The 25,778-nt window shown below is 38.9% G+C and overlaps 1 protein-coding gene across 10 annotated transcripts in view; it reads right to left on the bottom strand.

The window, feature by feature from the left end:
• ARHGAP28 (Rho GTPase activating protein 28) overlaps nt 1-25,778 on the bottom strand; it is a 240,748-nt gene that overhangs the window by 35,220 nt on the left and 179,750 nt on the right. For all 10 annotated transcript variants that reach the window (XR_008291487.1, XM_027068532.2, XM_027068528.2 and 7 more), the window contains 8 exons: nt 24,069-24,211; nt 21,346-21,511; nt 21,153-21,244; nt 18,767-18,844; nt 12,678-12,840; nt 6,539-6,621; nt 3,739-3,936; nt 3,276-3,389 (listed from right to left, as the gene is read on the bottom strand). Coding sequence is in view for 9 of the 10 variants with exons in the window: in XM_027068532.2 (XP_026924333.1) it covers nt 3,276-3,389; nt 3,739-3,936; nt 6,539-6,621; nt 12,678-12,840; nt 18,767-18,844; nt 21,153-21,244; nt 21,346-21,511; nt 24,069-24,211 (1,037 nt within the window). In the remaining variant the exon portion in view is untranslated. The remainder of the gene's footprint in view (nt 1-3,275; nt 3,390-3,738; nt 3,937-6,538; nt 6,622-12,677; nt 12,841-18,766; nt 18,845-21,152; nt 21,245-21,345; nt 21,512-24,068; nt 24,212-25,778) is intronic.

Consider the following 25,778-nt stretch of genomic DNA (forward strand, 5'->3'; position numbering starts at 1 on the left):
GTAGGATTTATCCCAAGAACGCAGGATTAGTTCAATAAATGAAAACCAGTAAGTGTAATACATCATATTAATAGAATGAAGAGAAAAAACCCAATGATCATCTCAACAGATGAAGAAGAAGCATTTGACAAAATCAAACACCTTTTGATGGTAAAAACACCCAACAAATTAAGAACAGAGTTTTCTTGAAGCCCATCCATGTTACCACAAATGGCAAGATTTTGAGGGCATCATGCTAAGTGAGATAAGTCAGACAGAGAAAGACAAATACTGTATGATCTCTCTTACATTTGGAATCTCTAGTTCATAGATACAGAGAATGGATTGGTAGTTGCTGAGGTGGGGAATGGGGTACAAGAAGGAGAAATGGGTGAACTGTTTTTTGTTTTTGTTTTTTAAATTTACATAAATTGAATTTTAAAAATGTAAGAAAAAAAAGAATGGAATTTTCTCAAACCAATAAAGGCAATCTATGAAAAACCCACATACAACATCATACTTAATGATGAAAGACTGGGCTTTCCCCTTAAGATCAGAAACAAAACAATGATCTCTGCTCTTGTCTTCTTATTTAATATTCTACTGGAGTTCTAGCCGGGATAATTAAGCAAGAAAAATAAAAGGCACAAAGACTGAGAAGAAAGAAGGAAAATTATCTCTATTCACAGATAACATGACCTTATATGTAGAAATCCTAAAGAATTAATACACATAAAACCAAACTTTTAGAGCCAGTAAATGAGTTTAGCAAAACTGCAGAATACAAGATCAATATACAAATATCAGTTGTATTTCCATACACAAACAATTAGCCATCCTAAAATGAAATTAAGAAAAACAATGCCAAGGACACCTCGGTGGCTCAGTTAAGTGTCCGACTTCGGCTCAGGTCATGATCTCGCGGTTTGTGGGTTCAAGCCCGGCGTTGGGCTCTATGCTGACAGCTCAGAGACTGGAGCCTGCTGCAGATTCTGTGTCTCCTTCTCTCTCTGCCTCTCCCCTGCTCATGCTCTGTCTCTCTCTCTCTCAAAAATAAATAAACATTAAAAACAGAAAAAGAAAACAATTCCATTTGCAATAGTACCAAAAAGAATAAAGTACTTAGGAATAAATGTAATCCAGAAAGTGTAAGACTTATATATCGAAAACCATAAAACATTGTTAATATAAATTATAGAAAACCTAATAAATAGAAAGATAACCCATTTTCATGGGATGGAAAATGTAATATTATTAAGATGGCAATATTTCTCAAATCTATCTACATATTCAATGAAATCTCTATCAAAATCCCAACTACTGTTGTTTTTTTCTTCCAGAAATGAGAAAACTGATCCTAAACCTGATATGGAAATTAGGGGACCCCAAATAACAAAAGTTATTTAAAAGAAAAAGTTGGAACTCTTAATTTTCAATTTCAAATCTTAAAACAAAGCTACAGTAATCAAAACAGTGTGTTGTTGGCATAAGGAGAGACATATAGATAAATGTAACAGAAGTAAGAGTCTGGAAATAACTACTACATCTATGGTCAATTTTCAACAATAGTGTCAAGACCATTTGTTGGGGGAAAGATTCGTCTTTTTAACAAAAGATGCTGAGATACTGGATAGCTACATGCAAAACAAAGAACTTGTATACTCCTACTTCATATTACATACTACAAATAACTCAAAATGGAAGAAAGATGTAAATGTGAAAACTAAAACTAGAAAATTCCTGGAAGAACACAATGAGTTCAAATCTTCATGACCTTAGATTTGACAAAGGATTGTTTGATATGACAACAAAAACATGACCATCAAAAGAAATAGTAGATAAATTATACTTCATCATGACTAAAAAACCTTTGTGCATCAAGGGACACAAACAAGAAATTGAGAAGACAACCCATGGAAAGGGAAATAATATTTTCCAATCATACATCTGATAAGGGACTTGTATCTAGAATATATGAAGAACCCCTACAACTTAATAGCAAAAGGACAACCGAATCAAAAATTGGGGAAGAAGCTAAATAGACATTTTTCCAAGGAAGATCCACAAATGGCCAGCAGGCACATGAAAAGACGCTCAACATCATTAGTTTTCAGGGAAATGAAAATCAAAACCACAATGAGGTACCACTCTATGCCACTAGGATGGCTAGAATAAAACTTTCTGATAATAAGTTTTTGTGAGGATATGGAAAAATCTAAATCCTCACACACTACTGGTCAAAATGTAAAAATGGGGCAGTTGCTTTGGAAAACAGTCTGGCAGTTCCTCAGATGACTCAACATAGAGTTGCTTTATTACCCAGCATACACCCAAGAGAGGTAAAAACATATGTCCACATATAAACTTAAAAATGTTTGTAGCAGCATTATTCATAGTAAGCAAACAGTATAATCAACCCAAGTGTCCATCAATAAATGAATGGATAAAAAGATATGTGGAAATCCATATAATGGAATACTGTTTGGCCATGGTTCATGGATGAACCATGAAATATAATGCTAAAGAAAATATACCAGTCACAGAAGACCACATATTATATGACTTAATTCATTAAAAGTCCTGAATAGGGAACTCTATAGAGACAGAAAGTGGATAAGCTGTTGCTTAGGACTGGCAGGAGGAAATGGTAGAGGTGTGACTAGGGCGATGATAGCCAAAGGGTATGGTATTTTTTTTCAGGTGATGAAATGTTCTAAGGTTGATTGCATTGATAATTTCACATATCTGTGAATATACTAAAAACTATTGAATTTTACACTGTAAATAAAAAACTGTATGATATGAGGATTGTATCTCAATACAGTTGTTTATTTGTTACACAAACTATGCTAAAGCAAAAATTCTTTGAAATGCAATGAAGATTAAAGACTAATCTTGAAGACTAAATATTCTTTTATTATCCAATCACTAGAGAAATCGTTCTCTATTTATTAGACACACTAGATACTGGAATGCCCTAATTCTAGTTCACACGGGACTAAAAGGTTGACTTTTATCTTTTGTGAGAACCATTTTAGACTTAAGTACTTCACAGAGTATTAAATAATCTTCCAGATAGACCTATTTCAAGAACCTAAACCAGAAGCACATGTTTCAACAAAATGGAAAGACCACAGTACTCTGTTATGAACACCATTTCCATAATGTTTATGGTCACAAGACTGATATTTTGTGAGAATATTTTGGTTATAAATTACAAGCTACTTTGTGTTATGCTTTGAGGAATAAAAACCTGGGCAGTAACAATATTTGCGCCCTTAGTTTCTTGCCATTACCTCTCGTTCTATGGTCTTCCTCCTCAGCAGCTTTCTGACACTTGGGAGCTGCTTCTTTAACAGCATCGTAGCTTCGTTCATTCTTCTGACTTGCATGATTAGGAAAGATGGAACCTGGAGAAGAAACACTACTTGAATCGAAAGGAAAGTGTTTGGATTAAAACTCCCCGGCAGACTCCATCTTCAGTTATGGTAACTCCTTCTGGCCACTCAGTATCCTGGAAACAGACTGTGGCATTTGTCTTTACATTTCAGAGAAAATGAGAAGCACTCCTGTCTAAGAGGGGAAACATATTCAGGAACAGTCATGAAAGTATTTACAAAGATGCCACAGGCAGCCTGGGATGATCTTCTCATATTTCCTCCTGTGATTAAGGGTATCGCTCGCTCGTGGAGTCTTTACATTTCCTGGGTGCTGGTGGACTTCCAAAGAAAACATCACAGTCATCACACCGTTACTCACCTTCCACAGAATCTTTTGGTATTTAAGCATTAGGCGGATGATGTGGGCTGCAGTGTTTGCTAACTGTAGTTCTTCATAATCAGAATGTTTGCTTCGACTGAAGAAAAGGTTTGGTGCCATTACAGTAGAAATGTTCCATACACTCATTCGGTTTTTTGATTCGTTGGCAATCACTTTATTGAAGAATGTCATGAGGGCCTAGCAAGAAACGGCAGTCACACTATTGTAGATTATCAAAAGGCACCACTAGGTGCTGTCATTCATTTCTATACCCGTTCATGGTGCCCTCTAGAAAACTGTCAGAACTACAGCATGGCTATATAGCATGACTAAATGTGTAATGCTGTCCCCTTTATTACTTAAAAGTGCTAATGAGATATGTGAACTGTTCATTCAATTGTCTGCTTCATGAAAGTATTCCATTTTTATAGAGTTTATTATATTGGAGTCTCTATAAGTAAAAGTTTGCATTGTTTTATTTTCTTTATCCAAAATGAGGTTGACAAATATTAAAGTTATGTAGTAAAACCGGGAAGAGGAAACACTGCAATTCAAATAAACATGAAGTGAAGTTTTGTTATGAAGGAAGAAAAGGAATCCTTAAAAACACCTTAATTAAAATAAAAATTAATGTTTATTTATTTTTGAGAGGCAGTGAGAGAGAATGAGCAGGGGAGGGGCAGAGAGAGAGGGAGACACAGAATCTGAAGCAGGCTTCAGGCTCTGAGCTGTCAGCACAGAGCCCGATGTGGGGCTCAAACCCATGAACTGTGAGATCATGACCTGAGCCCAAGCGAAGTTGGATGCTTAACCGACTGAGCCACCCAGAACCCCTAAAAACACCTTAATTTAAAGCATTGTCATTGAAAACTATTTACTGTTTCCTTGGGAAAGGAAAACCCATTAAAAAAAAATGTGTATCTCATTAGTCAGTCCAAATGTAAACTCAGTTGAAAAATTAAAAAATTTTACTTTCTGGGGGTCATTTTTCCATGCTCTTCAGTTTTCAAATCTTCAGCAGACCAAAGGGAAATGCTTACATGAAGTTGTTCTTGGCATTTAAAAAGAGAGAGAGAGGGAGAGAGAGAGGGGGGGAGATTTGAGAAAGCTTAAAGTTTGGCTAAGCCACCAAAGTACAGATACTTATCAGAACCATCTGAAATTCACCAAGAGGGCTGAAATTTTTAAAAAAGAAAGAAAAGAGAATAAAAGATATTCTTTAGTTTTTCCAGTTTGAATCTGCTGTAGTATTCTTAATGAGAAAATGGGTAGCACATAATAGTAATTAATAGTTAACATTAATTTGAGGGTTTATTGTGAGCCAAGCATTATTCTTAATACTTCATATATATCACTGACTTTGTCATCATTACAAACCCTGTGAAGTGGGTACTATTATTAATTCTGTTTGACAGATGAGGAAGCTAATGAAAAAATTAAAGTAGCTTCACCCAGTGTGAATTAAGTAAGTGGCAAAGCCAGGATTTGACCTGAGGAAATCTAATTCTTGAGTCAGAGCTCTTGACCTCTACCATACCAGCTTCAATCCTAGATCCAGTCACACTGTAGAGTGGGAAAAAATTTGTGTGTGTGTGTGTGTGTGTGTGTGTGTGTGTGTGTGTGTGTAACCTCTTCACCAGTCCCATGATGTTTTTGAGGATCTTGTTAGAAAAGTATCGAATTACTTGTTTCTGAACAAAATATCTGATAGCAGATGCATCCTTTTTTCCCTTTATATATAAAAGAACATTGTTGAACACAAACCCCAAAAACAAGCTAATAAATTTCCAGCTTTTGAAAAATTATTGAATTACATTAGACACAGACATTCTTATGTCATATCCAATTCCCATCCTTGGGCTGAGGATATGATATAATTGACATACATTATAATTGACCTAGATATTTTTATTAGGTAGGAGGAAAGGTCCTCACCAAATTGAAATGTCTGATAAGAGGCAGCAGAAAGAATCACCTTTGTTTTCAAGCGTTATGTTTACTGGCCTCAAAATTATGGGCTCTTTCCAGCTCATCTTAACTCAATTTCATTTCAAAGATTCCAAACACCTGTTGTACTTGTAACAAATTTCCCACTGCATACAGAATCATTACAAAATAACAAGAGGACCTTTTGATTTTTGCCAACATACAGCAAAGAAATAAATCTGAAATAAAGCAAAGAATATTCGGGAGAATAATGGAGTATGATTCGATTACATGTTCTATTATATATTAATGGAGAAATTATTTTTCTGAGTCTAATTTTCCTAATCTGTAAAATGAGGAGACCCTATCAGGTGATTTCCAAAATTCCAAGATCTTAGGATTCTTTAATTAAATTATTTTTGTAAACTTTAAGACCCAAACATTTTACAAATTTCATTTAAATCAGTGATTTCAAATTTCCTCCATGAGTACACTCCTTGGATCTTTTGCCACTAGACTGGAGTGAGCAGCTTATAGAGTTTTATATTCTGCAGCTTACATAATGGTCTCATTTACTTCTAACATTACGTGCTTCTCCTCCTGCTAACCCTAGCCTGGTGCCGGGCACTAGACAGATACTCAGTACCTCTTAATGGATTGAATGAATAGAACTGAAATGTTCAAAGAAGATTCCAGGATTTACATTCTTTCCTGCCTTCCTCAGGAGAACACCAGTGGGAAAGCGCAAAGACAATTATAGGTTGGCAGTGTGCTGAGCTGGCTTAGTCAGTTGTCATCTTGGGTTCCATTTTTCCATCTGAACCATTTTCTCTAAGAAGGGCCAATCACAGACCATGAGGTTGATACCACATACCTGAGCTGTGTCCCTGTTGGCATCAGGCAGTGCCATGACCATGAGGTGTAAAGCTTGAAACTGTACTTTGATGGGAGGCCCTCCTAACAAGAAAACAGAAATAACCACACATTTTGAACAACACTGAAGCATTCTGACAGCATTTCTTCCTAACATCTGGTGGCACAGGAGGGCTCCTGACAGCTTTCAGTGGTAAAGACTCAGGTTTTGTGCCCAACAATGTAAATTTGTTAACCTGGACAAGAGCCTCAGTCTATCAACTCCTTTTTCACATCCCATGATGCCACTGTAGAGACAGGTGGCCAGTGAGAGCCTCAAAATAATTCTAGATTTGTATAACATTTCCCTTTTCAAAGTACTTCCAGTGGCCCTGCTTTACTTGTATGCTATAAACAGAAGGTTTAAAAGCTCAAGTCAACAGAAAGTAAATCTTGTTTCCACATGATGAGGCAGCAAAGTATAATTATTAGGAGCACAGATTCTAGAACCAGGTTCAAATCCTGCATCTACTACTTAGTTACTGAATGACCTTGGGCAGGCTATTTAAGCCCTCATTGCTACCATTTTACCATCTGTAAAATGGGAGTAGTCATACCTACCTCACTTGGTTGTTACAAAGACTAAATGAGTGAATATGTATAGCGTTTGCATCAATGCCTGTACATAGTTACCTCTGTATGTGTCCGTTCTTTTTATTATGATTAATGACACTTATTCTAGATCTACAGTTGGATCTCCAGAGATTCTTGAGTATTTTATTCCTGGATAATGACAGAAGATGGCGCCAGAGGGCTGGCATTCATACTTGAGTATTCTCAAAGCTGGCTTTTTTCCCCGTTTTAGGGAAAGAATTTTAGGGATTCCATCCACAACTGGATAATCCACAACCAGCTGTGCTGAAAATGTAGAGCATATCAGAGCATTCTAGGCTTTTCTTTGTCTCTCTGTATTCTCTTCACAATGGTCTCTTGGTGGGGAGTTCCTGAAGGGAAGCATTATGTTCTAGCATCCCTGGAGAGTTTTCAAGTTGAAGGAAAATCTATTTATATTCAGTGGATAAAAGGTAGTCAACTGCCTGTAAAGCTACTTAGCTTTACAGCAGTGGAAACACTCTTGTGACAAGCTACTGGGTTACAGGAGATGGTGCACATCCTAGTTAGCAGTAGATGACTAATGTATATAATCATGTAACAGACCAACAGTTGGGAACATTATTATAGGGCTGTATCATTCTCTTGGCATAATCCCCATGTGGATTTTTGGAAATTTATGTAAAACTTGTAAACAAGAATGACACAGGTTCAGGATGTTTTTGAAAATGGCCAATGTACACTGATGTGAGTTTACCTGATTAATAGGAACTATCAGGAGCATATCTCAGTATAAAGCACTGAGGGACACATAAGGCATTATTTTAATGCATAAACTACAGGCTACTCTTCTCATGCAACCAAAAGTGTTCTTTGGCTGGCTGGGGGAGCAACAAATGCAGCTGCAGGTTCTGTATTTCTACTAATTTCAGAGCAATTATGAAAATACTTTTAAGACTAAAACTCTGCAAACTGGCAAATAATCTATTTTCATTTTATTTAGGTAACTTGCCCCTACACCATTCGTGGTTAACCGTTTTGTAGTTAATTCATTTACTGCACCCTGGTTAGGATTATTTTCCCAGGAAGTTATTAAACTTTTCATAAAAGCATCTAACACTTGATGGATGAACTATTAGTGTTTTAATTTTGTGGACAATTTTGGGGCTGAGTTTGGGAAGAGAAAGCAATTACACTCAACGATTACATTCTCCAAACCCCATTTTAGTGAATAAAGAATGGCAGCTTAAACACACATATCCACAATTTCTTCCTTCAGAAAATCTCGTTATAACTAGAGCTTACACTAAGGTAGCAAAAAGGCCATTTTCCCTGCTGGTAGGAGTCCAGAACTCTGGGCTTCCTGCGGGGTCGGCTGCTATCAAATCAATCACTGCAACATAGTATTTTTCACTTTCAAAGTCACACAAAGAAACGTGGACTCCTCTGTGAACCTTTTCAGGATATTTTCCAGATTTTCTCCCTTTCAATGAGGTGTACTGGCTGCGGTCAGATGGGGAACAATGATGCTACAGAAACTAGTGTATTTGTATACCTTTCTTAATAGGATTCTCTGACCAGATCTGGCATAATTTTATAATACCAAGAAGCCACAAACACAATAAAATCCTCTGTGGCACCACTTTGTTTTAACGAAATTATTTACTATATACATGACAGATTAAAGTAAAGATAATACTTCTGCAGCCCATTTTCCAGGAGAGCAAACTATGCAAAAAATCCTATTTTGGGGGGCTTATAAACTGAAGGGAGGAACTCTTGCTTCTGTATGGCTGAGTAAGCTCCTTCCTGACCAATCCTCTTGAAGGGAACTATAAACGCTGGACAAAATACAAAAAACAACTCCCTAAGGCAGTGGAGAATTAATAAAAGCAGGCAGATTCAGAAGACTGGACACCTGGAATTAGAGAATGGCACAGGGAGAGTTTCCCACTTCTCTAGCTTTTAGTCTGAGGTCAGGCTATAGTCAGTATTGCATGAGGTAGCTAAAGCTCCAAAAGAAAACTCCAGTCTTTCTGTCCTCAACAGCTAAAAGACAGGATTCAAGATGCCTACAACCACTGGGAAATTATGGGCAAAGGCCCTGATTCTGGCATAAAGTCCTGGCTGACCTAAACCAAGAATGTATGGAGTAGCACAGGTAAGGATTAAATAACTAGACTGATGGTTAAGCTGCTTCCAAAAGACCACTGGCAATTTGAGTTCAATTTGGTCGAAATAAATGGTTGGCTTAAATACAAACAAACAAACAAATGACAAAAACCATAACAGAACTCCAAACCTCACTCTTTGGGGAAATTATGGAACACAGAGTCTCCAAAACACAATATTTACACTGTTCAGGATACAGTTTAAATTTACTTGACATGCAAGAGTGGTGCATTCTCAAGGGAAAAGACAATCAACAGAGACCAACCTTGAGATGACCCACATCTGTGGGGATTAGCAGACAAGGATTCTGAAGCATCTATCATAACTATGTTCAGTGATGTGAAGGAAAGTATTCTGATAATGAATGAAAAGATAGGCCATCTCAGCAAATAAATAGAAAATACTTAGGGGCACCTGGGTGGCTCAATCGGTTGAGTGTCTGACTTCGGCTCAGGTCATGATCTCAGTTCGTGGGTTCAAGCCCTGAGTTGGGCTCTGTGCTGACAGCTCAGAGCCTGGAGCCTGCTTTGGATTCTGTGTTTCCTTCTCTCTCTGCCCCTCCTTTACTCACTATCTGTATCTCTCTCCTTCAAAAATAAACATTAAAAAAAAAAAGAAAATACTTAAAAAGGAGGCAAGAATATGACAAAAGAGGCAAAAATATCCAATGAGAAAAAGATAATCTCTTCAACAAATGGTGCTGGGATAACTGGACAGTCACATAAAAAGAATGAAACTAGACCCCTGCCTTATACTATACACAAAAATGAACTCAAAATGGATTAAAGACCTCAATGTGAGACCTGAATTCATAAAAATTCTAGAAGAAAGCACAGGCAGTAATCTCTTAACATCAGCCATAGAAACACTTTTCTAGATATATCTCCACAGGCAAGGGAAACAAGAGCAATATTAAACTATTGGGACCACACCAAAATAAAATACTTCTGCATAGTGAAGAAAATCATCAACAAAACAAAAAGGCAACCAACTGAATGGGAGAAGATATTTACAAATGGTATATATGATAAGGGGTTAGTATTCAAAATATATAAAGAACTTATATAACCCAACCTCCCAAAACCCCAAATAATCTGATTTAAAAAATGGGCAGAGGACCTGAACAGACATAAAAATGGCCAACAGACACGTGAAAAGATGCTCAACATCAGTAATCATCAGGGAAATGGAAGATCAAAACCACAATGCGATATCACCCTACACCTGTCAGAATGACTAAAATAAAAAACACAAGAAATTACAAGTGTTAGCAAGGATGTGGAGGAAAAGGGACCCTCGTGCACTATTGATGGGAATGCAAACTGGTACAGGCACTGTGGAAAACAGCATGAAGGGTCCTAAAAAAATTGAAAAGGTAAATACCATATGATCCAATAATTCCAGTATTCAACTAATAAAAATAAAAACACTAATTCGAAAAGATATATGCACCCCTATGTTTATTGCAGCATTATTTACAACAGCCAAGACAGGGAAGCAACCCCAGCATCCACCGATGGATGAATGGATAAAGAAGATGTGGTATGAAAAATAAAATAAAGATGTGATGTGTGCATGTATGTGTATATACACATTCGATGTATACCATGTGTGTATGTATATACATATATACATACAATGGAATATTATTCAGCCATAAAAAACCAAAATCTTGCCATTTGCAACAACATGGATGGATCTACAGGATATAATACTAAGTGAAATAAGTCAGAGAAAAAAAGGGTCACATAATTTTACTCATGTGCAATTTAAGAAACTAAACAAATGAACACAGAAAAAGAGAGACAAACAAAAAACCAGACTCTTAAATATAGAAAATAAACTGGTGGTTGCCAGAGGGGGGTGGGCAGGGAAGGGATGAAAAATATAAAGGGGATTAAGAGTACACTTATCATGATGAGTGCTGAAAAATGTATGGAATTATTGAATAATTACACTGTATACCTGAAACTAATATAACACTGTGTATTGACTATAATTCAATTTTTAAAAAGCACCAACTAGAAACTCTACAACTGACAAAACACAGTATCTGAAACACAAAAAGAATGAAGCTCTTTGAGAGTTTCTCTCATAAAACAAAACACTACCTCATACGAAGAAAAGAGATACTGGTCACAGATGGCATGTGAATTAAAGCTTAAGAAAAAAACCTGCCTTGCCTATCATATTCTCTTCTATGAAGACCCAAAGGATTATATTATGAATCTGGTTTAGTTAAAATTTTTACAGACTTAGAACCTATTAATATTAGGACAAGTTTTGTCATCAAAATTAGAACCTGGCCATTATTTTCTTTCTGGTGGTTTTAAGGATTTTATACTTCTGGTAAACCTGCAGAAAACTGTAAACTGGCAGATATAGATATCATTTGTTAGGCTCACACAGTGTTTTCACATTTGAATCTGTGGCTGATATTTTCAAATTAACAGTTTCCCCATTAAAGTGTGGATTTTGGCTCTCACTCCCGCATGGTAACCATTATCTAGAGTTGAGCAGTGGCCAACCTCTTTATATGGGGTGTGTCCTTTCTGTTTGTCCCTGGTGTTTTCTGTCCATGTGGAATTGCCATTTATTTAAGGTTTGCACACAGTTAGGCTTGTGACCCCCGAGTTCCTCAGGTTAGCAGGCAAAGCCCCCATCATGTAGCCCCATTCTACTTTCCTAAATTTCTCTTTTGTCACAGCTCTATAATAGTCAACCCTGAGGCTGAAACCATGCCAAATTATTCCCTCACTGCCAAATACAACACATACTTTCCAGTTTCCATGCTTTTATCCAAGTTCCTCACTTAAGGCCTAATCTAGGGGACTGTAATTTTCAAAAACACTATAGTGATATTGTAATTTTCAGAGACAAAACATCTTCTGTGTAGCTTATATTGTGTGTTACACATCATCAAACCCAGGACTTCAGATTTAAAGAAGGGAGAGACCTTCTATATTTGGAAGGACTATTACATATGAGGCACAATTCTAGATGTCTTCATTCAATAACCATATCAACCCTGACAAGCAATTATTATACGTAATTTGTAGGTACAGCAATGAAGCTGAGAAAGGTTGATTACATGGCTAACAGATGGCTGAGCACGAATTCAAATCTCAAGAGCCTGACTTTCAACATCTTCTCTTTTAACAATTACAAAACCCTCTAACTTTTATCTACCAAACTTAATATATAAATATGAAAAGAGATGATTGTCTACCATCGAACTCAATACTTCACTAAGCACTTCCAGGAAATGGCAAATCTGTACATTTACGACCACATGTGATTATGCATTTTTCTTCTGCTCTGTGGCACTTTATTGACCTGATATGTTAGTCCATTCACACTTAACTTCTTCTACCTACTTTCCATTAGAGTGATGAAGGCAGGTATATATTCCACGGGGAAGAGAGAGGTGGGTAGTTCTCTGAAAAATGCTTTCAACATTACTGCAGCTTCTCTATGGCACATTCTGTCCCATTTAAATTTATCAGAATTAAACTTGGCATCCAGTTCTTCACGGTATTGCTGAAAATCAAGAAAAACAGTCAACATTCAAGGCGTTTTTTTTTTTTTACCACCTGACCCCCTTTTTCCCTTATAAAAACTGTCATTACATAAATTATTTTTGTAAACAGATTGAAAAGCCAACATCTCCAAAGCCTTACTTTTTCAACATAATTAATGAACTGAAATAGCTATTTCTGAATGAATTCTTCTAAAACCTTTTAAGAATAATGTTAATATGGGGCGCCCGGGTGGCTCAGTCGGTTAAGCACCCAACTTTGGCTCAGGTCATGATCTCATGGTTTGTGGTTTTGAGCCCTGCGTCAGGCTCTGTGCTAACAGCTCAGAGCCTGAAGTCTGCTTTGAATTCTGTGTGTGTGTCTCTCTCTCTTCCCTTCCTCCACTTGCTTGCTCTCTCTCTCCCAGAAATAAATAAACATTTAAAAAAAAGAAAAGAATAAGGTTAATCTTGGGACCCTTGGGGGGCTCAGTCAATGAAGCATCTGGCTCTTGATTTCAGCTCAGGTCATGATCTCATGGTTTGTGAGACAGAACCCCATGTCGGGCTCTGTGCTGACAGTATAGGGCCTGCTTGGGATTCTCTCTCTCCCTCTCTCTCTGTCCCTCCCCCATGCACACATGTGTGCACGTACAGTCTCTCACTCTCTCTCTCTCAAGTTTTTTGTTTCTGTGGTTTCGGCAGAATATCACCTATCCCCACAGGATAAATGTACTGATTTGACAAAGCCTTCACTACCCTTTTTTTTTGTCATAATCTCTTCTTTCTGCCATCCTTGTCATCTACTTCTAAATTAGAACAAGAATGTATGCCTCTCAACTAGTTCTCATGCAGAACAAAAAATATCCCAATAAAGGAACTCTGACCTCACTGCAACATGCAAATCAATGACATCATCCTGGAGCAGTTACAGTGAAGTTTTAAGCCATGTCTTCCACATGTTTGCATGCTTGCCCAATCCTTCATAAGGTTTGGAACACTGTGTAAGTACTTTAAAAAAATTACTAAGCCTCCCTAAGTTTTAGTTGGGTTATAAATTTTCTTATGATTCATTTGATTATCAGTGCCACCATTCTCCATGATTCTTTTTCAAAGCCCAACTCATATCCTACTAACCCCCTTGAGCTACATACAGAGTCTGCCTATTAATACTAGGTAGTTGTGGTCAGTTCCCCAACTGACACTACTCCAAAGAGAGAATTTTGAAAACCCTCAGTTTCTTTGAGCCCCCTGCTTTATTTACTGAGTGCTTTGAGTCACACACAGTCAGAGTCAGTCTGCGCATCCGACCTTTCCCAACCAAGTTGCTGCTCATTAACCAGCCCAGACACTAATGCTCTCATCGTTCCCCGAGCCCGCAACACTGGGGACACTCTGGCAGGACACATTCCTTACAGAGACAGACATGATCCCAAGCCACCCTCTAGCCCTTACTAATGACAGCAAAAGGAGATTTTTTTTCTTGTCCTTGAGAAGCTCTCAATCTAATAGGAATAATAGAGCAAATAAAGCAATGTTTTGCTGATAAATACACTCTGTAAAGCACTGGAGCATACATATAAAGGCTTTCCTAGAATAAAAGAAGTAGAGAATAGACTGGGCTCTGGTAAGAGGAGGATGCATGAGATCCATTCTCTGCCTTTGGGCATCTTGTGGTCCAGTGAATGGGACTGTCTTGTGAGTTCACGATGTAACTCAGAGCACATACTAGATGCACTGCAGCCATGATAGAGGAGAATCTAACTCTTCTCAGGCCAGCTCTCGAGTCTGAGGAGCTTGTCAGGGGAAGAAGAAACAGAAGGATACTCCAAGACAGCAGAAAGCGCTCTAGTGGTGGTTCACATGCAAGGAGACCCACTGTGTTTGGGGAACTCCAATTAGTTCAGTGTTGCTGAAGCATCACGGGCAAGGAGGAGAGAGAGAGAGTTGAGGCTGGGGGCAATCCAGAGCCAACCCTCAGGGGACTGAACTTTATTCCATGGGCCATGAGGCAACAAGGAACATGTCCGAGCAAGAGAACAACAAGGTGAGATTTATCTTTTCTGACAACCAGATGGGAAAGTGATTTGGAGGAGAATAGAGCTTGGTGCTGACTGGGGAATGGACTAGAAGCAAGGAGACTAACTACTGGGCCATGGCACCATTTCTGGAAAATGGAGGACTAACCTGGATAAGCAGCCAGAAGACAGAAAGGAGAGGTGGCACTGAAGAAATGCCTGAGAGAGAAAATTCTCAAGAATCAGTGATGGGTTATTCAGAGGAGACTTAACAGTCCAAGATGACTCTGATTGCGAGCCTGCGTCATGGGTAGATGGAGGTGGTGTTAACAAGAAGGCCAGGGAAAGCAGCAAATGACTTCCATCCATTGCCTGGTGCCACTGCCACACAAAGCAAAGGGGAAACATATTTCAAGGAGACAGGAAGCACCAGCGTGAACAGAATAATTCAAATTCATCTCCCACGTCCCTCTGCTGTAGGAAGCTGTCTGAAACGTAATGTGACTACCATTCTAACCTGTCAGCTGTTCCCTGCGGCTTAAGAGGCAACATGGCTCCAGAACCAAGAACAGGCTCTATGACCAGACTCTTTAGGTTTTCCTCCCAGTTCTACAACTGACTAATTCTAAGGCCTGTGCCCCACATTTCTGTGTAATAGGGATATTGAAATGACTTCACAGATTAAATCAGATCATACAACGTAAAGCTCAGGGGAGAGGGCCCGCCACACAGTAAGCACTCAATAAATGCTGGCTGTTCATAACTCCCCCCTCCTGTTGGTCTGTAATAACCTTTAGTATTATTACTATGGGAAGCCCATGCATATGCAGTTATTTGGGTCATAGTATCTCTTCATCTTGTCTGGATGGCTAGTATAAAACAAAACTGACAGAAAGAATGTCCTCTCTTCCTTCTGACTAAAGCAAACTGAGGGACATAGGGGCAGAGCTAACATTTCCACGGCGGTCCTAAACATGAAGCCATATAAACCAGGCGTTGGATTTAGTTTGCCAAAGACAGGAAGCATTTAAAGTTTAAAGAAGTCATGTTTTCTGTCCAGTGTTAATGAGAAAACTAGGCAAGGGTCAGATGCCACGTCCTTAAATCTGCTCTGAGCAAATATACAACCTGCTTCCATTTCAGAGGCTGTTTTATGAAAATGTAAATGACCCACCTTCAGCTTCAAAAACCAGATCAGGAAGGGAAACTAGCAGACCAAGTAACATAATTATGAAACACTGAGAGCAGCTAGTCACAAAAAAAGAGAACCTCGCATGTCAAACAGTCTGCCTTCTTCCATAAAATGTATTCCCTAGTGTTTGGCTCAAATTTCTGTCATTTTTGGAAAAGAAAATCATTGGAAACACCAAAGCATTAAATTGGTTCCAAATGATCTGAGGCCTCAAATACAGAAATGGGCTCCACTGCTGTGTTCCCTGTGCAGTCAAAGCTAGCAGCTGCCCCCCAGGGCTGTGTCCCTGTTCGTCTCACCAGGCCCTGAAAGCACAAACCTGGGCTGGATTGTTCATAACGATACGTTAGTGTTAGCATCATCCATTTGGCACAATTCGAGGATAATTATAATGGAGGGTTTTTTAACTGTCTTTCCCGAAGCACATTCCTAGAAAAACTAGTCTAACAGATGAACTTACAAAAGTAGTTTAAAGTTTGAACAAAGGAGAGAAATAAAGACCCCTTTAATATATCAAGTTACAATGTCTTTCTAACTACGATAGTCCCCTGTTTCTGTTCGCTGGCCCAGATTTCTTTCACATTGGTTTTCCTGGAGCTCAAACCATGAAAACATCTGGATTACATTTTCAGACTAATAAGAGATGGAAGAAATAGGCTGAAACTACATAAACCCGATTAGGGGAGAAAAGGGACTTTTCCCTAAATGTGGTTCAGGAATGCATGTGCCTGTAAGAACACTCTTGAAGGGATTATTAGCCTCTGGCAAGCATTTTTCAGTCAAAGATTAGCTAAAGAAAAGTAACTTGTGCTATGGTGTTAAACTTCGTGCACACAACAGATGTTGTGTAAGGCTGACTCCTTTTGATTATTTTGAAAAAAAAATTTTAAATCATTTCCATTATGTTTTACACACACACACAGAGGCCAGGAAGAATGTGCAAATGCAGCTTCCCAATTATGGAGAGAGGTTTAGGGGAATGAATTCTAATTGTGTCTAGGAAATTTGTTTCCCTGACTTTCCTTTGGTTCTCTGACCCAACAGATATGACAACTTTCATTCTCTGATTCAAGGTACATATAAGAACCATACCCATCAGAACCTGAGACAAAAAGCAGACTCAATTTAGGAATAATAAACCATGGGGTACCTGGGTGGCTCAGTTGGTTAAGAATCTGGCTCTTGATTTCAGCTCGGGTCGTGATCTCCCAGTTTGCAAGATTGAGCCCCTTGTCGGGCTCTGCACTGACAGCACAGATCCTGCTTGGGACTCTCTCTCTTTCTCTCTCTATCTCTGTGTGCCCCTCCCCTGCTTGTGCTCTGTCTGTCTCTCTCTCTCTCAAAATAAATAAACATAAAAACAAAGAAAGAATAAATCTTGAGGAGTCATTAGGATTTTTCTTGCCTTTCAAATGACCTTGTGCCAGCACTTAGCAATCCCCATTCCCAGGGAGGTTACAACTCTCCAAAATGCCCTAATCCCTTCTGCCACTGGCAAAGCGTGGTGCACTGCTCAGATCTCCCTTGCAAAACGAATTACCTGCACAAAATAATGCAGGTGACTCCCAGCCAACCGACTTCCCCCACAGTTAACACCAGCTCTTCTGCCTCATCCCCTTCTTCACAGGAAGCCCAGCAGTGGCCGAGTGCGGTGCGGAAGCTGGCATCTGGCCCCTCTGCCAGGTGGGGCAACAGGGAAGGACAGCATCAGCCCTGCATCTGGTCTGAGGCACGGCCTTCCCAGTCCTGCAGCAACTCTATGCCCAGAGAACCCTCTTCTACTCCTGACTCCACCTCAGAATCTTCCAACAGGCACAGCTTATTTATTTTCAGTTTCAACTGACAAAAACAGCTCATCACACCTCTAAATAAAAACTCTGAGATTTCTGATACAAATAGGATTGCCCAAACCATGTACCAAAATGAAGTAATGAAGAGATGCTCTTCTGCATCCAAGTTAATTTTTCCCTCATCCTGAGACTTTTTTACTCAAGGACTGACTGTTTAAAACTGCTCAGGTTCTCATGTCTACCAGCCAGGGAGTGATCTGAGAAGAGTGGGACTCCTTCCTGTGATGCACCCCCACCACCAGAGACTAAGTGGAAGGTCTTACTGGAAATTTATAAGAAAAGCTTTTCAGTGCTTCTTTCCATTATGGTACTGTACAGTTTGCCACTATAGAGAAGCAATAAAGCAAAGCAAAAGGAATCATGTTACCTGGGTGGTTTCATATGGGGAAATTAACATCACCTTAAATGGAACTGGGCTGAGTGACTATTCCGCTGGTGACCACCATTCCTACGTATTCTTATAAGGACATTCGTTAAAAGGAAAGCCAAAGAATGTTTCTCAGTTCAAAGCAACTGATAATGGCAACAGGGCTCATGTAACATTGGGTTGGTGAATTCCATGACTGAGAGGAACACAGCCAACTAAAATGTTTAACCCAGAAAACAATGCTGGGACATTTCAACTTTTCCAAACTAAAGAAAGATAAGCGGCAGTTTTTGATGGTGAATTGGTATGTTGTTTCGCTGTTGTTGGTTTTTTAGTGTTGTTGTTTTAATTTAAAAGGATATAAAACATTTAATCATAGGTATCCAGGAACACGAGGATCAAGTGGTCCTATCAACAACAACACAGCTACAACAACAACAGAGGACTTGCAACCTGGGGCCTGTGTGAACCAGGTCTAGCTGGCTTAGATCTCCAAATAGAAAGAGAGAAAACGTTCAGTACCTTGACTTTGGCGGTACATCCAGAAAGTCGAAAAATTCCTTCAGATTCCAGGCCTGATTCCTCAACTTTCTCAAAAAACTAGAAAGCAATGATATGTTATAAAAATAAATACCTCCACATAATTATAAACATCTGAAATAATAATGATGGTGACAACAATCAATAAATTACCATGCATATATATGTGACTGGTACTTGAATGTTTTGTTCAATGTTTACAACTGCCTCTGAAATCAACAGTAGCCTCCAATTTACAAATGAAGTGGAGACTGAGAACCTCCTAGGGGTTTCCCAAGACCACCTTCAAAAGTAATGGCTCTTGACCACTAAAGTAGGTGGCCACTTGCCCACTTTAAGATCTGACTACTCTATCTCTTTCTGCAGATGGACCAATAGGAAAGATTCTAAATTTGCTATTATCAGATGCAACAAGTTTAGCTGAGAGACTACAGGAATCCTAGAAGTATGACCAAGGAGGCAGAAACTGTAAAGGTTTATACCTCTCATGAGTTCCCATGCCGATGATGATGATGATGCTGTTATAGTAATAATAATACCTAATGTTTATGGTGCACTTACTGTGTCAGATACCCCATTCTCAGAACTTTGCATCTATTAACTCATGTAATCCTCACACTGATCCTATAAGGCAGGTGCTAACCATACCCCCAACCAACTGCTGAGGAGACTGAGGCATGGAAAGGGTAAAGGACTTGCCCCTATTCACACAACACAGGAGGACCCAAAGTCTCTGCTATTTTCCTTTCAAGAAATAATGGTGCCTGGAACTAAGGTAGTTCTTGTAGGGTATGGAGAGAAATGGATATTTAGGCCAAAGAAATATGTCCATAAAAAAAGACTCTCCCATAGGAGTAGACGAATAATACCTCTAGCTGTCTTCAATGAGGAACTCCTGACCACAGGGGGAGTAATTGTTAACATTTATTGAGTTGCTAACATGGCATAAATCCAGATTGAGTTGAACTAGCATTTATTGTGCACCTTCCATTTGCTAAGTTCTGTGCTAGGTTTTTGCATCTACACAATAATATAAATTCATGTGTTGAATCTTCTCAGTCTTAGACTTTTTACGTATTGTTTTCAAACTCTGTCCTTTACACAGAAGACAGAAGTCATAATTCTATTTCGAGGAAGGAAAGAAAATCTTAGTGTCACCATGGACTTTGGCTGTGGGTGTACGCTGTGCTCCCTCTGACCCTTCCTCCTTGCTGGCTGTGTGTTCAAGGGCAAGGTAGCTTATCCTTTTGTGCCTTGGTGGCCTCAGCAGTAGAAAACACAGTCCCCTCTGGCTGCTCGCTGCTGACTCCCCACGCTAGGATATGGATGGTACCCACGCAGGAGAGGTGCCCTACAGATGCCCCCGTGCACACTGGCATATCACCAGCACCCTTTAGCTTTCTCTCATCATCATCCCCTGTCTTCATCAGCAGCAATCAATCAATCAATCACCTGACTTCAGGAGTAGCTCAATCTGAGGCACTGGCAACAAAGTTCAGAGAGAACACAATAAACGGACATAGCATTGTTATGGTGAATAAGATAAGTGTTATGCTTCTGCAGTCAATTATTTTCCTATATTACTTAAAAACTCAATTTAAAATGCAACAAGATTTGTGTTTAGGGCTTGGAATTTTAAATGTGCCACTGGATGTCACTGTTGAATAAATGCACACTTGGGTAAACCCAAGTAAATTGTTGGCTTAAACACATGACTTAAATCAGGTATTGAGCAATCATGGTCTCAGAGATATTGGCAGATGACAGTTCAGATAATATCATTTTTCAAAACTCCCTTCCACCAAACTTCTTCTTTGTCTAAATATACCCTATGTCCCTAGTGATACCTGAAAAACCACCAGAAAAGCTGATTTTTAGGCTTTATTAAGCTTTGTTTGGTGAATTCATTTAAATGATTACACATACATATTTAAAAACAGCCATCCTGTGAGATAGCTCAGCAAATACTTGTATAATTAGTCAATGTAATAGCTGATAATTAATGGTCACCTTATATTCTAGAGAGAATAATCAAATACTAACATATAACACAGACAAGTAACCTTTAGAAACTACTGGAGAAAACATAACAGAAGAAAGCCATGTACAGAGTATCTGTGTCCATCACCTGATGCTTTAAGGTCAGACAGTGTCACAGGCTCCACAAGTTCACAGCAAGGCAAAGTGGCCCCAGTGCTGTGGGGATGTTATGGGGATGAATAAGCAAAGCTGAAAATCACCAAGGGCCTGAGGCTTAAGAGGGCTTTAGTGTCTCTAAATCTAAAAGAAAACTCATCAGCGGGTTTCCAGATACCAAGCTGCCAGCATGAGGCTCTATCCTTTCCCCATTCATTTACATTCCACTCACTTTTTGCAACACCAGGGGAACCTTCACTCCAGGATCCTTCTTTCGGTCATTGTCCAACAGGACTGTGAGCGGAACTCCAAAAATCCCAGTGTCTTCATTGTAAAATGGGCAAGAAAGAAAGAAAAAAGAATCAGAAAAGCGCTTATTCCAGTGCGCCAAAGAGTTAAAATCAGAAGAAACCTGTCTTAACTACCTCGTCCTTTTACTCTCTCAGTTTTGTTTCTTTTCAGCTGGATTCCAAAGGCATCAAAAAAGGCAGTCAGTTCAATCAGAGACAGATGGCGGATCTTCTTCATATCTTCAGAAGACAGGTCTCCTGCTTCAGTTAGACCGAATCTGGTTTTCTGGACAATAAATTTCTACAATACATATGGAGGATATTTATTTTTTTATGGCAAAGGAAAAGTATCATCCCTTCATTTAAATGTCACCTGGGCATCCTAAATCTGTATAGCAAAACATGCTACTTGTAAGAAATCTGTGAGGAGCAAGCTGTGTCGTAGAAAGATTATGAATGGTTTTTAGAACATTTGCAGAACGCTCTTGTGCTACATTAGGAACAAAACAGTGGACTGAAGTGTACTACAACATTATCATCACAACCGTGAAAACTTGTTTCTTCAAAGAGACATCCTCTGTTGTCAACTGATGTCCCAGGCACCATGTGGAATGTACCTACCACGGGCACATGTGACCCAGGAATATAAGGCACAACAGCTAAGTGCTCCCAGAAGAGCTTTTGATGTATTTTTTTGGGGGTGGGGGACCATCAGTCCTTTCATCAGATACAAGCTGTTTTCTTCTACAAACTCTAAAAGACGAAAGAATCTCCCCACTGAATCTCACTGCACATGCCTGCTGAGACAGCAGTTACTCTACCTTGAAAATCAAATGGAGAGGACTCCAAATATTCCTAAAAAGGAAAAGTACATAGAAAGTGCCAAATAATCCTCCTATAAGTTTTGAGACAATGATATTGCTATATTCTCTATTTCCACAATAGGAAACAAAATACAGCAAAATGAAAACAAAAAGTCTTTGACAATCCAAAAATACTTGTGAAGACTAACAAGTAAGACCTTTTAAAGGAGAGATTGTTCTCCTATAATAACCACAAGTATGCTTTGTTCTCAAAAAACCTGCTATTGAAACAAATGCTAAAGTAGAAAAATCTCAGTTATTTCAATTACAAATCTTTGTACGTTCTCCATAGGGGCTCCCTCAGTTAGAGCTTTCTTGAGGTTTTTAAACCAGCCACTCGTTCATTCATTCGTTCATTCAGTCAACAACTGTTCTGTGGAACCTCAAGTATTTTAAAATTAAAACAATAAAATGCAGAATGTGGTTTGGGGCAACCTTGTCCTATAAAAGCTGAGCTGTTTTACCTTCTTTCTGAGACCAAGGCCCCACATAACGGTAATATACAGCAACAACAATAGAGACAAGAACTGCAATTATTCATGGAGTAATTACCACTTGCTAAATCCCACGCAAAGTTCTTCATCAGAGACTGACCTGCACCCCAGATGACCCAAATCTCAGAAGGCAACAGACAGCCTGGATGAGGGAACTGGGGACTAGCATCCTCTCTTGGATGACTCTCCCTAAAGATTGGGAGGGATGCCCTTGAAACCAGAGTCTCACTGGATTTCCTTTTTGCCCCAGAATACTCTTATGCCCTACCAACATGGAAACTGCTTAGGGACCAGGAGGGGCTTTGGAGTTTGACACATGGAGGTTTAAATCCTGTTTCTACCTCCTATTTGTTGACGGGCTTTGGATATAGTTCTTAACTTCTTTGGGCCTCAGTTTTCTTTTTTTCTTTTTTAACGTTTTTTTCATTTTTGAGAGACAGTGTGAGCGGGGGAGGGGCAGAGAGAGAGGGAGACACAGAATCTGAAGCAGGCTCCAGGCTCTGAGCTGTCAGCACAGAGCTCGACACAGGGCTTGAACTCATGGACTGTGAGATCATGACCTGAGCTGAAGTCAGACACTTAATCATCCCATGGGCCACCCAGGACCCCATGGGCCTCAGTTCTCTCAGCTGTAAAATGGGAGCAGTCACAGGGTGATTACAAGAGGATACCTAATGCAGCATCAAGCTGGTAGAAGGCACTCAGTGAGTCTTACAGTTCTTGCTCTGCCCTCCTGCTCCCCTCCATCATGGGGAGGTTGTCTGGGAACGGTCTAGGCTACCTAGGCAAAGACTCTGCCAGTTTTTATATGATCCATTCCTTTAGCCATGAAACTGCCTGAGCCCTGCTCATCATGCCTCCATCTCTGATCAGCATAGAATATTCAGGGCTCTACATCATGAATGCTTCACAAATGCATTTATCGAGTAGCCAATAGATCAATGTAACATATTTCTTATAGTGGGCTTTTAAGAGAGAATATCCTGGAGATATATATACATACATACTGAGGCTTTCAGGATAATGAAGTCTATAGCTCTACTTGCCTATTCCATAATAATAATATAAACTCTTGAGTCTATATTTGATGAATTTTTAGTACCTGTCCCATTAAGTGCTCACTTCTTATTGTAATGACTGTGACTTTGCAGTACTCCCTTCTGATATGTGGCTTCTAGAGGCACAACTAGGTATACAGTTAGAATCTGCACTAACCTATAAGTAAAGTAAGGATATAAAGTGCATGAAAGCACACAAGCCAGGAAATCCCATTTCTTCTATAAAACAGTATTCAAGCGTATACCCTCACAACTCTTCCTCAACCCAGTCCTGTTAGGCAGGCTGTGCACTGCACAATAAATGGTGCCCTGGTGTTATGCAACACCGATGCCTGACCTTTCCTCTACACACAGATGTGGGTTTTGTTTTGTTTTAAATACTAGTGTGTCCCATGGAAAAGTTACAGGAAGTTACTGGAATAATCATGAAAGGCTTTACATACAGTTAAGGCGAAGTCCTCTTTCTTAAATTCGGACTTCTTAAATTTGTTTCTTTTTGGAATCTCTGTAACCATTTCTGAATAAGATACTTCGAAGGACAGCTCTTCAGTTTCTGGTGGAATGTTCTTTTCCAGATAAACATCATCTAAAAAAAAGATGCATAATATTTTATAAGTCACTTAATCAATTACAATCATTTCCTGTAAAGTAAGTACAAAATATTTATAAGTTAACTTATAGGCATGTCAGAATGTTTACATCCAAGAAAGCATCAGACTCACTCAGAGGATTTCAGTTAAAGGATAATGTGGGGTCATCAGATTTCCATATGAATGAATTTCTATAATCATTATCCAAACAAACTTTCTATTTCATCTGATGTTTTTATAAGATTAAATCATGAGATTACATCTCATGAAAGGCACTAGAGGATTACTAGAGGAAAGCCCACAAATGAGGTAGATCTATGTTACCATGATATTACAGTTAAGTCCACCTAAACCCAATGTTGCCGCTACTGGGGAAGCAGAAGCTTAAGGCAGAAGGAGGAAGGGCAGAGACCCCACTACACTTCCTGCCTAAATTCATTTCTCTTATTGTTTTTCCCAAACTATGGGATTTTTGTCTCCTCAGATGTGTTCAAATTAAATTTGGACTTCACTGCTAGGTTTGTTCTGGTAAATTCATCCAAATTCTTAGGATTTGATTTGGTTACCTGACCTTGTGTGCTGTTTATTAAGAAACAGCCCAATGGGTATAATGAACCACATAAATATTTTCCTTGAGGTAGTTTGGAATGTGAGACAATAGATTCCTTGACCAAAAACAAGTGAATCCAGAAATCATCTGAGTAACCCTAAACTCTAATGTCTGACTAAGATTTTGGCTTGCCATTTTTTTTTAATTGCTTGGAAAAATTGTTCACATGCAATGAAAGACCAATTTGATTACAGAAAAGAGAACTCATCTTTTCTACCCTCTTCTATAGACAGGGACCAAAGGACAACCAAATAGAACAAAAGGAACAACAATGAAAAGAAATAAGAGAAGACCTAAAGAATCTTATATTAAAACCTAAATGGGAAAATTTGCAAACCAACAGTTTGTAAAGTTCTGAACTGAAATACTGATTAGTATCAGTATTTTTGATTAAAAATACAATAAATGGATGCAGTAAAAACTTAGGAAATGGCAAAGGGGGAGTTTTGATGTTCACTCCTCATACAGAGGCTTGCATTTAAAGTGGAAGAAGATGAATTGTTAAATAATACTCTAACTTCTTATAGCTCTATACATAGATTTTTTTGGAGAGTGGTGATTACAGTTCTCCAAACCAACAAACCACCCCCAGTAGACTTTTATCTCTTAGAGGTGTAATTTGAACTGAATAACAAACATCAGAACATTTTCATCACCCCTACTCATTTGAATTTAGAAGTTAATGCTGAAAGTATGAAGCTCTGTTGTATATAAGAAGAGGCACATATTTAAGGAAAGGTTCAAGGACTCACCAGAGTAGGGTCTTGAAGGAGCCTACTTCCTATAAGGAGGATTTCGGATTCCATACTGAGCCCCTGGAGCATGCCCAATGCTCAAGTGGAAGAGGCCCAGTTAAAAGCTAAGCCTGTAACCTCGTATGTTATAAGCTTCTCTGGTGCTGCTTACACTTGAGCGTAAGTAGAGATTTCTGGAAGTGTCCTACTTCCTGGACC

Source organism: Acinonyx jubatus, chromosome D3 (genome assembly GCF_027475565.1).
Source record: "Acinonyx jubatus isolate Ajub_Pintada_27869175 chromosome D3, VMU_Ajub_asm_v1.0, whole genome shotgun sequence".
NCBI lineage: Eukaryota > Metazoa > Chordata > Mammalia > Carnivora > Felidae > Acinonyx > Acinonyx jubatus.